We start from the raw sequence: 14977 nt of genomic DNA, 5'->3' as shown, positions 1-14977 counted from the left end.
AAAAAAAAAAAAAGGGGGGAAGCTATGAGGGTTTGAACTCTGTTATTTGGACAGAATATTGTGCCAATCCATCATAGGTTTAATTCAATTTCATTTGTATGCAGCCAAATCAAAAAATTATGACACAACATTATCTCAAGGCACACGCACATGTGATACAGATTTTGAAATATAGAAAAAAATCCATAATCTGGGATTAAATATTTCAACCACTTTAAAGAGCACCATGAACATTGTGCCTCTGTGTCTGCAGCAGTGAGGCCTTCATGTATTAAACAAGAAGCAAAACCAATAAGGAACACCAAAGGCTATATTGATTTCAGCATATTTAGCAGGCCCCGTGGTGCTGATTAATTACTTCCAGTGTTGAACCCTTTAATGACTCCATCCTGCCACCCTGCTGCTAATTAACAAGCGATTTAAAAAGGCAGGCGGAAGTGTCTAATCTTGACTGGTGGAGCTCACGAGGAAGTGTAGTGTGAAGTAAGTCTGCACTCAGTCAGACAGAGCGGGCTCCCTACAGGCCCAGAGACAGCCATTAAGGGACTAATTTAGTCTTTGTTTGGGCTGTGTGAATGGAAGTGGAGAGCTCTCTCTTGGGAAGAGTAAGTGGAAAGTGACTTGTCTGTTGGACTGTTACTGTTCATTCAGTGAGCTGATACTGGTTGGTACTGGCTGACGCTTGTTCGCTAATGATCTTGCAGCAGTGTGCTGATCTAGTGACATCTCTCTGGGTGGTTCCCTTTCTGTCTCTCTCATCCTTTGGAACCAAAGGATGTGCATTAACTTCTCCACCCATTTCAAGTTTAATGAAACATGCTCTTTGGTTTGTGCTTGTGCAGTAAATATTGTGCTAAATTCAGTGAGACCCAGTGCTTCACTGTCAAATTCTTTGGGCTCTTTGTGCATAAAACATATTGCTCCTGAACAGATTCTGTCAGTCAGTGTTTTGAGGAAAGATAAGCAAACTGGCCCTGCTTACTGCAGGTCATTCAAATAATTCTGATCCACTGCACTCAGCAGATGATGGGATTTCAAACCATGACAGCTTGAGTAAACATTTACTTTGTAACAAATGCAGAGCAATACTGACCACTGCATATATGCTGCCCTGCTCTGTGCTGCTCTCACGGTCAGCAGTAAAATGGAAATGTGATGTATTGGCTTTCACTATCAGCAGCCAGCAGGCAACATGTAATCAGCACCATGTTTCTCCACAGGAGGAGTGCTTCATCAAACCAGGGATCATTGTGCAGTCTGTGCATGGCAGAGTCTCTCCCTGGTTGAAAGCGGGTTTAATTTCACACACAGAGATCTGATAACCATCCAGATGAGTGTAAATGGGTAATTTGCTTTCACAGAAAAAGCAAAAACAGATTGATTAAATTTTGATATCAGAGCAGGACGAGCGTTGTTTCACTGTCACCTTTGTGACCAACTTGTCATAAACTGCAGAAGATGTTTTGCCTGAACACTAAGGTAGATATTCTGAACATGAAGATGCCCTGTGAGTTTTTGTGTTCACACTACGTGTTATTCAGCGAAGTGCCTTGTAATCATTTCCATTTACATGTGCTTGTATCCCTCCATCTGACATGTCTTCCTGAGAACTACCTGAAAACAGAAATTGCCTTAGTTTCCCAGAACGCACTTTGGCAGTCTTTTGACAGAGCAGGTGTGAACTTGTAGCTTTCTGTAAATAGTGGGTGTACTAGCATATTTTTGTGATTACAACTGTGTCCCTTATTCAAGTGCAACATGTCTTATGGCTGCACTGTATTCCAATCTGACATTAATGGAAAAAGTGATCTCTCTCACCTGTCTTTAATGGTTTTAGAAGGAGCACTATTTCTTTGATGCTGAGAGGCTGAAACAAAAGAACAGTTTTTTGTTGATGTTTCAAATCTCCGAAATGTTTTGTTGACCTCCTCACCTTTAGACTCCAAAAAAAAACAAACAAAACGATTACTGCCAAGCTCCTTTAAACAATCTTATATACATCATGCTAGCTCTTTTTAGTGCAACGATGTACATTAGTGAGAATATTTTAGCATCACTGAAACTAGCAAGTAACAATTCTTCAACAACTGGCTCCAGGAACCCCGACAACCCTGATAGATGAGCAGTAGAAAATGAGAGAGAGAATTCTTCCAGAATTCTTCCTCCAACCAATCAGAACTTGATTGATTAGAGAAAATGCCCAGGGGGCAACCGGCTAATGATTAGGGTTCATACTATGGATCAGTGCCAGTGCCCTGAGCAGCATATCCTGGGTTTGAGTCCCAATTTCTTGGACTCTAAAATAGCAGGAACTAAAATTCAGTAGAAAAATAACCAGAAATGCTTACAAGAATTTTCTTGTAATTCTCAATACCTTCAAATGCTCCTCGTCACAAATGTTTTTTTCTATCATCCATTATATATATTATTTTCTTAAAGCATTATTAAGGAAAGTGATTTATTGATTACCAATCTTTTTTCTGTCAGTTGATAAGTCGACTAATTATTGCAGCTGTAACTGGAATCAGTCTTGTTTGAGCCTCTATAACTGAGCTGTTAAAGGGTGAGGACAGTATGCACACTGGCCAGGTCAACAACCAACTATATTAACTATAACAGATAAACAGACATGGCCGGGGAACACATGATAAGAGACAAACCTGGCAAACAATGGATACAGGAAAGAGGAAATTGAATTAAATTTCCATTGTCAAATCTGGAGGGCAGCCCGATGGCATGGTGGTGAGTGCTTTTGCCCCACAGTAAGAAAGTCACAAGTTTGATTCCCAGGCCTGGGAATCTGTGTGGAGTTTGCATGTTCTCCCTGTGCCTGCGTGGGTTTCCTCTGGGTACTCCAGTTTCCTCCCACCGTATAAAGACATCATGTCAGGTTAACTGGTGACTCTAAATAAGCGGTCCCCAACCTTTATTGCGTCACGGACCGGTTTAATGTCAGACAATATGTCCACGGACCGACCTTTAAGGTGTGGCAGATAAATGCAACAAAATAAAATGGTTGGAGTGGTTGTTTACCTTTGTCTCTGTGTGTTGGCCCTGCGTTGAACTGGCAACCTGTCCAGGGTGTACCCCAGCCTTCCCACTATGAGATCGGATTGGCTCCAGCAGTGGGCTGGATGAGTCAAGATGAATGAATGCCAAATCACAATAAATCTAATCCACCTTTAACTAAATTGTGGTTCTGATGGCAGCAATCCAAGAGGAAATGACTGTCTTCCTCATCCACTTGTAAATCCACTCCTCCAACACTGAGGTTTCCTGTAACTAAGAGGCAGGCAACAGATGACATCAGGCACTCTGCCATGAGTCAGGATGGCACAGTTAAAAGCAAAAGATGATTATCTGGCACTGTGAGTAAGGCACACACATTTCCACAAGAACAAGCACAAACAGAAGTCAGAGGAAAGAGAAAAAATAAGATATGATCGCCTAAGTTGCTTTGATGATGACAGAATCAGTTATGATCAGTTTGCTTCTGGTTTGCCCCCTTCATATACATTCTTGGAGCATTCCCAACTCATATGTTTTTACAAACTTTAAAATTCATTAGAGACTGTCAGAACTTGATGCATTAATGGTTGAAGCCAGACTTAGTATTCAATATTGTTATTGCCAACAAATTCCATGGAAGCGCCTTTGACAGTCCTAATCATGCTGGGGCCACTTCCACTAAATGTGCAGCATAATGCAATAAAAGTTTTGAAAAAAATTAGGCGTTGTAGTTTTTAGTTAACATTATTTGCTATTACTTGCTGGGAACTGTTTTCATCCATGTACGAATACACAGTTGGCACTTTGATGGAACAAGACAGTTGAAATGTTTTTAAAGTGTTGATTTCATTAACAGGTTACAGGTTGGAGTAAGAGGCTTCAGCCAGTGTTTTTGTCATCGTTCCACAACACAGTCAGCAGGGATACTTTTTGTTATCTCTGCTCTACTGAAGTGGTTCAGACTCACTTGGCATATATCTAAAGGACGCTGCTTTGTTAACAGGTCTTTTCAAGTGGTTGAACACCAAACGCCTGAGACTCTGTACTTGAAATGCTGGCCAAGATCATGAAGGGTGTTGCTGTTGGCTCTACACAGAGTAAAACAGAGTGAGTGGGCTAGAGAAGTTTTAGGTGTGAAACTTGTTCTCTTACTTGACTGATTTTTTCAAAATAGTATCATGGTACAATAAGAATTCACTCAGCTATTTTTTCTATCTGAGGAATAGCATTGCAGAGAAAAAGCTGCAATGTGCTTTATGCTTGGACTGACAAATAACTTGGAACTGGACTACATATTTGAACTGAACCACAAATCTACAGTCAAATATTCACCAGACATTTTCACCCATTAGTAGCAGAGATGACCTGATTTTAACACAGATAAATCAGGTAATCATTAAGCATGCTTGTAGTTCCAGTGTTGTTTGGGCAGAGTGCTCACTCACTGCTCAGAGTCTGTACATCATCCTTTGATTTGGATAAAATCACTTCCTGTGGCTGGAGAGGTGGCAGGTCCTAGAAACAGAATGTTGCCAAATAGGTCAAATCACAGTTGGGGGGATGGGACTCGCCTCTGCTGCAGTCTCACCATGTGTGTTTTGAGTTGAGAAGATTGTATTTGCACATAAAATGATTCCCTGGTGCAGAATTAAAGTTGTTACGGATGAATTTGCTTTTGCTATGAGATTAGGACTAAAGCAGAATAAACTAGAAAAAAAACTTTTTGCAACAGATGATGCTATTGGTCATTCTTTGGAAAGGTAGGAGGAGGAGGTGAGAGGGTGACACATGGAAAACTCCACTTTTCCACTCTCTCTTACTGTTCCTCTACAAGAGACTCTTTTATTCACACAGACACTCACTGGCAGGCCTGTCCTCTCTCTGTATTATGTATGAAATAAGGCCCTTGCTCACATGTGGCCGGACACACAAAGCGTAATTTAGCACTGGGTCATTTGTCACATCAAAGCATTCCTTGACGCATGAAGAGAGGCACTTGGTAATCTGTCAGAGTAAAATGTAAACAGGCAAGACAGAGCAGCAGGAACAGCAGGCCCCCTGCTGTCAAATTTGCTCTGACCCTAAACCCCAAATAGTTTTCAGTTACCAAATACTAATGTGGATAACAGCAGATGCAAAAATACTGCTTATCCATAACCTGATCAGGTGCAAATATTTTTAAAATTGTGTAAAAGATAAAATTTTTTGCTTGATATTTCAAAGATACAAACTATCATAAAATCAAAAAGATTGCTTAACTTTCAAACCATACTCTGGCAATGTATTTGACCACAAGACTGAAAAAATTTAATAACTTGTCTGTGTTGTTTAGGCCAACCTGCATTGAGAGCAATGTCATGTTCAGTGCTGAAAACTGTGTTTGCTAAAAGAGCAGATTTGGCACTTGGTGCAAATTTAGAGCTAAGTTGGTCAATGCAAGCACAAGCTGTGTTATTTCATATTCTGCTCTATCACCCTGATGATTTTGAATTTGAGTGGGCTTTTAAAGTATTTAGATCTCTAGTGTGCAACCACTCCCAAAAAATTAGAACCCCACCCCCTCCCCTCCACCACAGCCATTGTTTTTCCAGATTGCCTTGAGCAACAGATAAAAGGATAAGATGTCAATTTCCTGTTTTTATGCCCATATTTTATTTGAGATTGAATTAATCCAACTCATATTGTCAATCTCTCTTGCCCTTGGCAGTGTTGGCCTCTTCCCTTTCTGCCTATCCTGTTCTGCATTTACAATCCTGTGGTTAGAACAAGGGGGTGAGAAAGAGGTATGATGGTCTGTGTGTGAGAAGGAGGCGGAGGAGGTATTGATTTTTCATGGATGGTAGGTGTTTTATTTCTTCTTGGCATGTGAAAAAGACCCCCCAGCATGCAGGAATACAAAGTTAACACTCATTTATTAGTGTGAGACAGCCAGGAAATCAAAGAGTCAGCCTCATTAGCACAAACCTGATGGGTGGGACTATTGTTCAGGTTAAAAAAAAAGTTTATTTAAAAAAAAAAAATCGAATTTGTATAGTGTTTCATTTGAGTAGGTCTACCATAACAAAAGCACATTTGCACACGTTGCTATACGAGAATATGTAATCATAAACAATTATATTCAAATTAAATTATAATTAATCATCTTAAATGATGTTTGAGGTTGAACAATCCTGTTGCAAACACACAAAAGGGAAGACTCTGTACTTAATAGTAAATACTGACTTCATAGTGAGTCCAAACCTTTGCACTTGCCAAAATTGCTCTTTTCCTGTTTCTATTTATGGCATAAAAATGAACAGTGCCTTAACTTTTGACAAATAGCTTGACTGTCGTGTGGAATTGTTTTCAGTAACTTCTTTTATTTCAAACGCCAAGAGCTTGTGTCATTTGCATACATTCATTCGATATTTTAATCAATAGATTCTATAATCTACAGTTGGCTGGAAAAAGTGCAGTTTTTCTGCGTTTCAAGGAAAATCCTGACCCAAGAAACATTTTACTTCCTCTCTCAATCAAAGATTAAAGATATTTGATTCTTTGACGGGCGTTGGACTTTAGCAGTTTTTGTTAACACAAAAACTCAGTCATGCCTCGTGAATCAGTAAACGAACTATATGTGGCACATACATCCCACCAATGTCTGAAGCCTGGGAGTGTGTCTTCATCCCTTCACTCGTCCGGGCGGCAGGACAGATAACGGAGGAGACACCGAGTCAACCGGACTGTATGGACATTGGACCACACCGGAAATACAGCGGGGAACCTTCAAAATAAGACCGGTAATGTGTCGCCGTTACAGCAAACAAGGATGCAATTTGGTTGTTTTGAAAATAAAAGGCAAGACCACTTTGAGTATATTTAACAAATTCATTACATAAAAGCCAACGTTTCTGCGCATTTGGAGTACCCTGTTCAGTTGTCCAGAAAACTGAGGTTACTTTAACCCCCTAAGCGGAAGTCGCGTTTATGAGCTCCGAGGCTTTATGGACTTCATTGAGGCAGAGCGGTCAAACTATCGGTAACTATTAGACTACTTTTCTGGGTCAAATCCTGCATAGGGTTGTAATACTTTTGTCAAACTTAGCCAAAGTTAAACAAGCTCAAACAAATGGCGTTTCTGACTCGGCCCTGATTCCTGGAGCTTGCGCTTACCTGTGGAGCAAATGTGTCAACGGGAGCAGCGGTTTTCAGTCGCACCGTGTTGTGATGGTTAGCCGCCGACGCTAGCAGGCTAGCTAGCTAGATGGCTGGTGCCGCTGTAAAGAGGGCTATAATTAGCTAGCAAGCGGGCGACACTCGCACAGTTGCTGTTTCTTTTTTTGTTTTTTTTAAATAGACAATTCGCCATCCCTTGACACTCCCGATAAAGCCTCCTAAGGGATAATGATCCGGATGTTACGGTGAGGTGAGTGTCACTATGTGCCGTTAACCCAGATTCACATGTTAACTCGTTAGCCTGGTAGCTGAACCACCCCGGTTAGCGGAGTACAGCGGCTCAGACTACTCCCTGGATTCAGACACATTTCACCAAATAGTCCATGTTAACAAAATGTCAGTTTGGACTCCCCGGTTCGGGTGGTGTCTCTCTGTGCCTTTTTCCGCGATTAGATGGTTAAACCGACTTGCTTCACTGTAGCGTCAGAGCTGTCACTGTTTCAGTACATAAAATCACATATTATAATTAAACACCCCAAGTTAGCTTGAGCGTACTCCAGTACTTAGCCTCCCGGCACGCCGTGCTGGCAGCACAAGTGTAGTCTTCATCACATTCTTACACATTAACAAAGTGTTTCATTGGCGATGTAAAGTAACTGGACTGCTTTAACATCTGTAGAGATACAGCAGTCGATAACGGAAGGCTCGGACAAAGCATCTCCGTATCGGAGAGGGTCGGGGTGAAGTGGAGTTACTTGCTGTTAAATGTTAAAGATCAGCGAAGATACTCCCGAATACTGAGGCTGTACAGCCCGACTGCTGCTCATTCACTGTGACTTTTTCTTTATTTTGCAGGAAGATGGCAAGATGATATTATACCCAGAGGAGAACGCATCATGCCTTTTTAAAATTGTGGAGTGATTTTCTTGATAAAACCATGCACGCCGTGAAATCAGATCTTGGTTACTGCTGCAGAGATTCCTCGTCCTTGCAATTGGATTTATCAGACATTTTTTAAAGACCAGGACCTGCGACTGGATGTGCAATCTTTTTTTTTTTTTTTTTTCCCTGTGCCCTTCCGGTAAATCAGTAACTATGAGTCTATGCGAGTCGGATATGCACAGATACATATAAACATTAGCGTGATCTAGTGTGAAGAAAGCCCAAAGAAGGAAGTCCAGGACGGGATAGGTACAGAGAAACTACCCATTCCCAAAGAAACATGGCCTCTGTATGGAAGAGACTGCAACGTGTGGGGAAGCATGCCTCCAAATTCCAGTTCGTGGCTTCCTATCAGGAATTGATGGTAGAATGCACCAAGAAATGGTGAGTTTTTTGGGAGTAACAGGCAACCACAGGGCTGTCATTGAAGCCCCCCTGAAAACTGTGTGTGTCTGTCTTTACTGGAATGCTGAGCTCATTTCTGGTGGCCATAATTCTCACACACACACACACACACACACACACACACAGTCTCCTTGGTGTGCAGGCATGTCTGCGTGCTGGGAGGGGCCCGGCTGCCTTGTAAAATTACAGTTTTTTTTTTTGTTTGTTTTTTTTTTTTCCCCTCATGTGCCAATGTTGAATTTGTTTGGTTTGACCCTGGTAAAGATGATGGCAGGCACAGAGATTTCCCTTCAGACTGGTGGTCTGGGTGCAAACTGCCCTCACTCTAAAATGTCCTTGAGCAAACCACAATGACCTCTCGGATGCTGTTTGGAATGTGATTTTGACTTCTGGCCTCACAGGAAGTAGATGAATTATGAGAATTCTCTATCGTTCTGTTAAATTTGGAACTTGGTCTGTGATAATAGCAAACTGGTAAGGTGTAGAAGGTGCACTTGTATCTGCATTACAGACATTGAAAATATAAGCTGTTGCCTAGGAAATGTTGTTCTAAACTTTCTTATAGCACTCTTTTCTATCTTCCACTTGTCAGACTGTTAATACTATTTGCAAATCAAATTATTGCTAACAGCTCTCAAGAATATGTGTTTTATTGACATTAATACAATAAAAAGTTTGATAAGAAACACAAGGATGGGACAACAAAAGTATATATGCTGACATAACCCAAATCCTGTGTGCTATGTTCAGCTTTTTACTTGCAGATTTTCTTGTGGAGAAAAGGTTAATATTATGAATGATAAGTGGAAAACAGTGGTAGAGCTTTTGGGTGTTTTTTTTTTTTTTTTCTTCCTCTTCCAGAGATAAAGATAGTGGCAAGATAGCGGGATATATCTTTCACATCATTCTGCTGAGTGTCTTTCCTGTAATGAGTGAAAAGTGGGGACTTGTGATGTTAAGATGTTGCCTGCAGACATGGATTCTGAAGCAGCTTGCTCTAGGCGTGAATAATACAGCCCCACAAAGCCTCAACCTGGGACAGATGTTAACGTGTTGGAGAATGGAATGAGAAAAATGTACATCTCTTCCCAGAGCAAAGGGTGGGTGGGCTCTGTGCACAGTCAGTAATATGCTTTGTATTGCAATCAAAGCAGGTTTTTGTTGGTTTTCAATGGATAATATATTTGTACATTGGCATTTGTTGTTACATGATTTAGTTCTTATCTATAGTATTTTGGAAAGGCTAATTTATAAAGACATCAAATCGTGATATATCAACCTAACGAGATAATTTACACTCGACACTCAGATTTTGATCAAATGCTTTTTTACTATAGACTATTCAGTGCTCTGTTATCATGTCAGGGTTTCCTTGCCCCCATTTCATGTTGTCAGTAAAACAGTGTTTATATAACTTTAAGTGTGAAATATGTCTGCCTTTACATCCAGTGTGTGGCAGAAAGAAAGTGTTGCCCCAGGGCCCATACTTTTCTGAGAGTGGGTGTTTGTTAGTCTTGCTTTAAAGTGTGTGAGAATGTGGTGGTGCTCAGCCCCTGCCTTCCTTGGACTTCATCAGTACGGTATGTTATTGTTGCAATGGAAACTTTCCATCTCTGCAGACTGGAAACAGTCCCTAGAGCTTAAATGGATCTCAGATCCTGAAGCCATCACAAGTGATTTTCTGTGTGTGAGTGTGTGTAAAAACCTGCACCTTTCTTATCTAGAATCAATAACAGGAAGGAAAAACTGCAAGCTTGTTCTGTGCCAGTGTTCTTATATATGTGTGTCCATACAACCACATAAAGGTGTGGGTGTCTTGAACGGACATTGTATGAAATTTGAAAACATTTTACACTGTTGTACACACTTTATGGCAAATTGCGAATGACTCATTCGTCAAAATCATTTTTTTCCTCTCCTTGCCTTCTCCCAGTGCATCAGGAGTGATCTGTGACTTTACTTCAGTTTTGTGAGCTGGCATGAGTATTTTAATCCACTCAGAATAAATGTTTCCCAAGTTAAAACTTTCTTCATGGCTTCAGGTAATGTAACCTCTTTCTGTTGTTCTCTGGAGGGAATGCCACTGTAGACAGGACCTGTTTCAATTACATTTTTGCATCTTACTTAAGAGGACGTGCCAATGTAGAGCACAATTACAAAACAGGACGTAGACCTGCCAGATTGCATGATGCCAAATAATGGCTAAAACCCTTCAAAACACTGTGTGTATGATCAGTATGTAAGATGTTCAAAGTAGTCAGTAAGTGCAATCTAGGAACATCACCTGCTGATCGTAGACGTTTATAAGCTCTGATAGACCAAGTTGTGTGTTATATGATATGATCAGTAGCATATTGACTCATTGGCTTTCAACAGTGATTGCTTAGCTAAACGAGCATGTTGAGTTTGATGGTTTAATGGTTGGTTCAGAGCAACCATTAAAACATTAATGAGTTCAGCGTTCGCTTTTGCCAGTGAAATGAAGCACATTTCACAGTGCTGCAGCACTGTACCTTTTGAAACTTAATGTTAACATCTCTGATGCAGTTTTCTTCTGTTGCTTTTCATCTGAAACAGTTAATTACAGCTCATTGGCACATAATACATAAGAAATTTCAAATGTAGCTATAAGTTAACCTTTTAACCTTTATTTATATATATATATATATTTATTTATATATATATATATATATATATATAAAATACTGAATAGTTTTTTTTAACAGGTAATCATGTTTCAGTACCACATTATCTGCTTCAACAATTAACTACATGTAAAGGCTCTAAACTTTTTGGGTTGATGCTTGTTCTTGCCTCACCTGCCTGATACGTTCTAATCTGTTATCCTGTTATTCTCACTATAGTGCCACCATCTGACTACTTTGCCATTATAACACCTTGTTGACCTTGCCAATTGACGGCTGATCTACTTATGCCACCTGGCTGGTTTTGTACCTGACAAGTTCACTTAATTGTCATTAGTGGAGCTTTCATTACCTAAGCAACCATTTAGTAAAACAACGCTACAATCATGAGAACAAAGCTCCAAATTCATAAATGCTATCATCCATATATATTCTACTGTTCAAGTATTGAGCCTCTACCTATTATATCACATCCTGAAATGGTGGAACAATGCAACAATAAAAAACAAAACAAAAAAACTGAGCCAGAGTGAGTACATTTATAAGGCCTTCAAATGCATAAAATGAAACAGATGTTCCAGATATTAAGCACCAATGAATAGAGCCTCCATAGAGAGCACATGTGGAGCCTTATTTAAACATCACAACATATCTCTTTGCTACCAATGTGTGTCATCATGCCAAGTTCTCAGCATCTGTCTCTAAGGCCTTTAGAGAACCGTCTGGATGCCTCTTTGTCTGGCAGTTAACTCAAAAGATATCTAAATGACTTGAAGTAAATAATTCCACTTCAAGAAAAATAATAAGTAAACGGTTTAGATCTTAACAAACCAGTCCTGATTTGTCCACAGCTTGCTCCCCCAGCAGATGTACTTCCAGAGTGGTCTGCTTCCCAAGAACCCCAAAATTTCATCATATAGCTGCAGGTAACTCAGGAAGCTGTTGGCATCAAAGTTCAAACATCTGTAATCAGAATGAAAATACACCAACGTGACCTGCATGGGAGGAATAGCAGTAAAAGACATTTGCTGTCCTAAAAGCGCATTAAGGCAAGACTACAGTTTTCCACTGAACGCAGGCAAAGGGGAGACCCTTTAAAGTAAGAGGTAATAGGCTCTGGACAGACAGATCAAACAAAGGCTTTGACCTCAGTAACAGCAGACATGTCCGATAGAGACCAAAGACAGCTGTTCAGGAGACAGTTTTCCTACCAACTGTGGTGTATGGTGATGGTTTAGAATTGCTTCATCACCTCGGGTGCCAGGCAGCTTGCTGTCATTGATTTAACAATGAATGGTGCATGAAAAGTGCTTGAAGTCACAGAGATCAAATTAAACTGAGAATAGACTTCTCAACAGGATAATAACCCGAAACACACTCACAAATTCTTCAAGGACTGACTCAAAAAAATTGAAATTTGGAGTTAGGGAGATGCCTTGACAGATTTGAATTCAATTGAAAAATTGGTAAGTGGTACCTTTTTAAGATAACATAGTTCTTAAATACATGTCGTCAAGCATCCATTTCTGAATTTTCTGAAGTTTCACTTGTCATTGATTACATAACACTCAGCAGCTTACAAGACTTCTCGAGTTCCTTGTATGTTTAATTCAATGGAAAGGATACATCGTATAATTGTTTTGTCACAGTAAATTTAAGTGTCTAAACTTAGAACATATTTGTTAAGTGAGGAGCAAAGTTCATTATACAAGCAAATGGTGAATTGCAAAGTGTTGGTGTCACACATTGAAGCGTCATACAAAGCTGCTATTTGTAAGGGTTTTATCCTTTGTGGTTTGCTATAAAATGCCAACCATGTTTTATAGTGAGCTATATTATTATGCCTATATTAGCTTGTGACCAGAGAGTTCTTAGATCAAACCTTCAGATGTATAGGAAAACCTGGAGTGCAAGCAGCAAGGTGCACTTCTGTGGCCTCAGCGCTAACTAATGCATGAATGTGAACCTTGCAATCTGTTACCATTCCTCAGAGGAAGATGATTTTTAATAAGAATGTGGTTTTTGTCAACTTATGTAGTGTAATGTAATTTGAAAAACAACATCAAAATTCAGGAGCATTACTGTTGCTGACAGTCATGTTGACACATGCGGCAAGGAAGGACAGAGACGCTATTGATTACATAGTTAGTCAATTTGGCTACATGCAAGCATGATTAACCAGCACTGTTTCACTCACTGCCACATTTCAAGAGTGAAAGATGAGGTTTTGAATCAAGGGCTATCATATGAATCATATGACTCAATGGCTATGCTGAGACCCAGAATACACACGAGTTTACACACACATTACACAAGTCATTTCACAGGGATTTAGGAAGTCTGAACATACACACACTCGTTCCGATCAGACAAACAAGTTGACTCAAGCGGATTTGTATTTCTCTGTTGAGGTATTATAAGCCATAGGGGTTTATAACTTGTAGATTGTCATAACACCCCTGTGTTGTAAATTATCAGCCTACATTTTTTTACTTAGTGAGTTGAGTCTGAAAATTTTGTGTGACCTGAAAGGGAATGCTAGAAACGACAGTCCAAGGATCAGGTCGACAATTGAGTAATGGCTCACACTTTAAATGAATGCCACCAGCGTGTGTCAGGCTGTGACACGTTGTCCTCTGTTGTGCATGTGTGCATTAGGGCAAGCATCCATCGTCCCTCTGCCAGAGAAAGATCTTCCTGCCAACTTATCTGACGTGGTTGTACATTCTATTCAGATTTGAAGGCTGTGTCACATTCGTGAGTATAAGTTTGGCACCAGAAGGTGGTTTCTCTGCCAGCTGATAGTACTGAGAGTAGTCATATTCGCTGGGCAAATCATTATGTATGATACCTCTGAATTTGTGGTTTTCATTTTAAGGAGGGTTTTGAAGGAATTAATACTGTTTCTCTTTCTGTTTCTAATTTCACTGGTGAAGTAGTGGGGTGTTTCTCTGCTGTCTGATTTGAAGGTTCTGACATTGATTTGCCTTTATATGCTACTTTGTGTCTCTGTGTTTGTAGACCACACCAGAAGCTGGGCAAATAAATACTTTTTCACAGTTCATACTTCATTTGTTCCAATTTGTGTGCTTACTTATCAATTCCTTAATTATAGCCTTTGCTGTAACCCTGCTGATTGTTCTGTCCTCTCTGCACACTGTGGAACTTTTCATTCTCTCTTCCTGTGATTCTGTAATTGGTTTCTTATACCAAGCCCACTGCTGTCATCTGGGGCAGCTCACACACAGCCATTCAGGCTCTGCTTTTCGTTTTCTTCTCTACCCCATCTATTCTCTTTCAAATACTCTATCTTTGTTTCTTCATTCTGGATTAGTTGCTCTCTTCTCCCATGACCTCTCCTCACTTATTTCTCTCATTCCTCTTTCTGATAATGTCACTCTAACTGTTTTGCAGTGGAATCCACCCAAGTGTTTGTGTTCAATGCTACAATTATGCGTACAAACAGGCATTTTCTCGCCCCCTCCCACACACATGCACACACACACACCAAGAGAAATGAAATGAAATATAACAGGGTTGTGAGGCAGTCAATGGGGTGTTAAATATGATGAAAACTCTGCTGGTGTGTCTGTCTCACTGCTGTCAGGCAGAAACATATATGGCCCTAGAGACACTCATCGTTTATCAGCCTGCACCTAGAGGGGTGCTGCAGTATCTGCAGGCTGATAAATGCATACTATATGTGTGTTTAGAAAGCAAAGCAAAATACCATAGGCCATAAGAGAAGTGTGTTGGTGCTGCATTGTGGAAACCCTGGTATTAAAAGGTGAAGAGGTGCAGTTTGAATTAAAGATTCAAAA

The 14977-nt window shown here is 40.2% G+C and overlaps 1 protein-coding gene across 3 annotated transcripts in view; it reads left to right on the top strand.

Moving 5' to 3' along the window:
* Positions 1-7003: 7003 nt before the first annotated feature.
* The window catches only part of ehbp1 (EH domain binding protein 1), a 125433-nt gene continuing 117459 nt past the window's right edge, over positions 7004-14977 (top strand). For 2 of the 3 annotated variants that reach the window (XM_029520992.1, XM_029520994.1), the window contains exons 1-2: positions 7004-7414; positions 8020-8490. In XM_029520992.1, the coding sequence (XP_029376852.1) occupies positions 8387-8490 (104 nt within the window). In that variant the 5' untranslated portion in view covers positions 7004-7414; positions 8020-8386. Of the gene's footprint in view, positions 7415-8019; positions 8491-13849; positions 13914-14977 lie in introns of those variants that run through there. The other variant, XM_029520993.1, reaches the window with a different exon arrangement.

This window comes from Echeneis naucrates, chromosome 15, assembly GCF_900963305.1.
Source record: "Echeneis naucrates chromosome 15, fEcheNa1.1, whole genome shotgun sequence".
NCBI classification, from domain to species: Eukaryota; Metazoa; Chordata; class Actinopteri; order Carangiformes; family Echeneidae; genus Echeneis; species Echeneis naucrates.
This window is presented reverse-complemented; position numbering and strand designations above follow the sequence as displayed.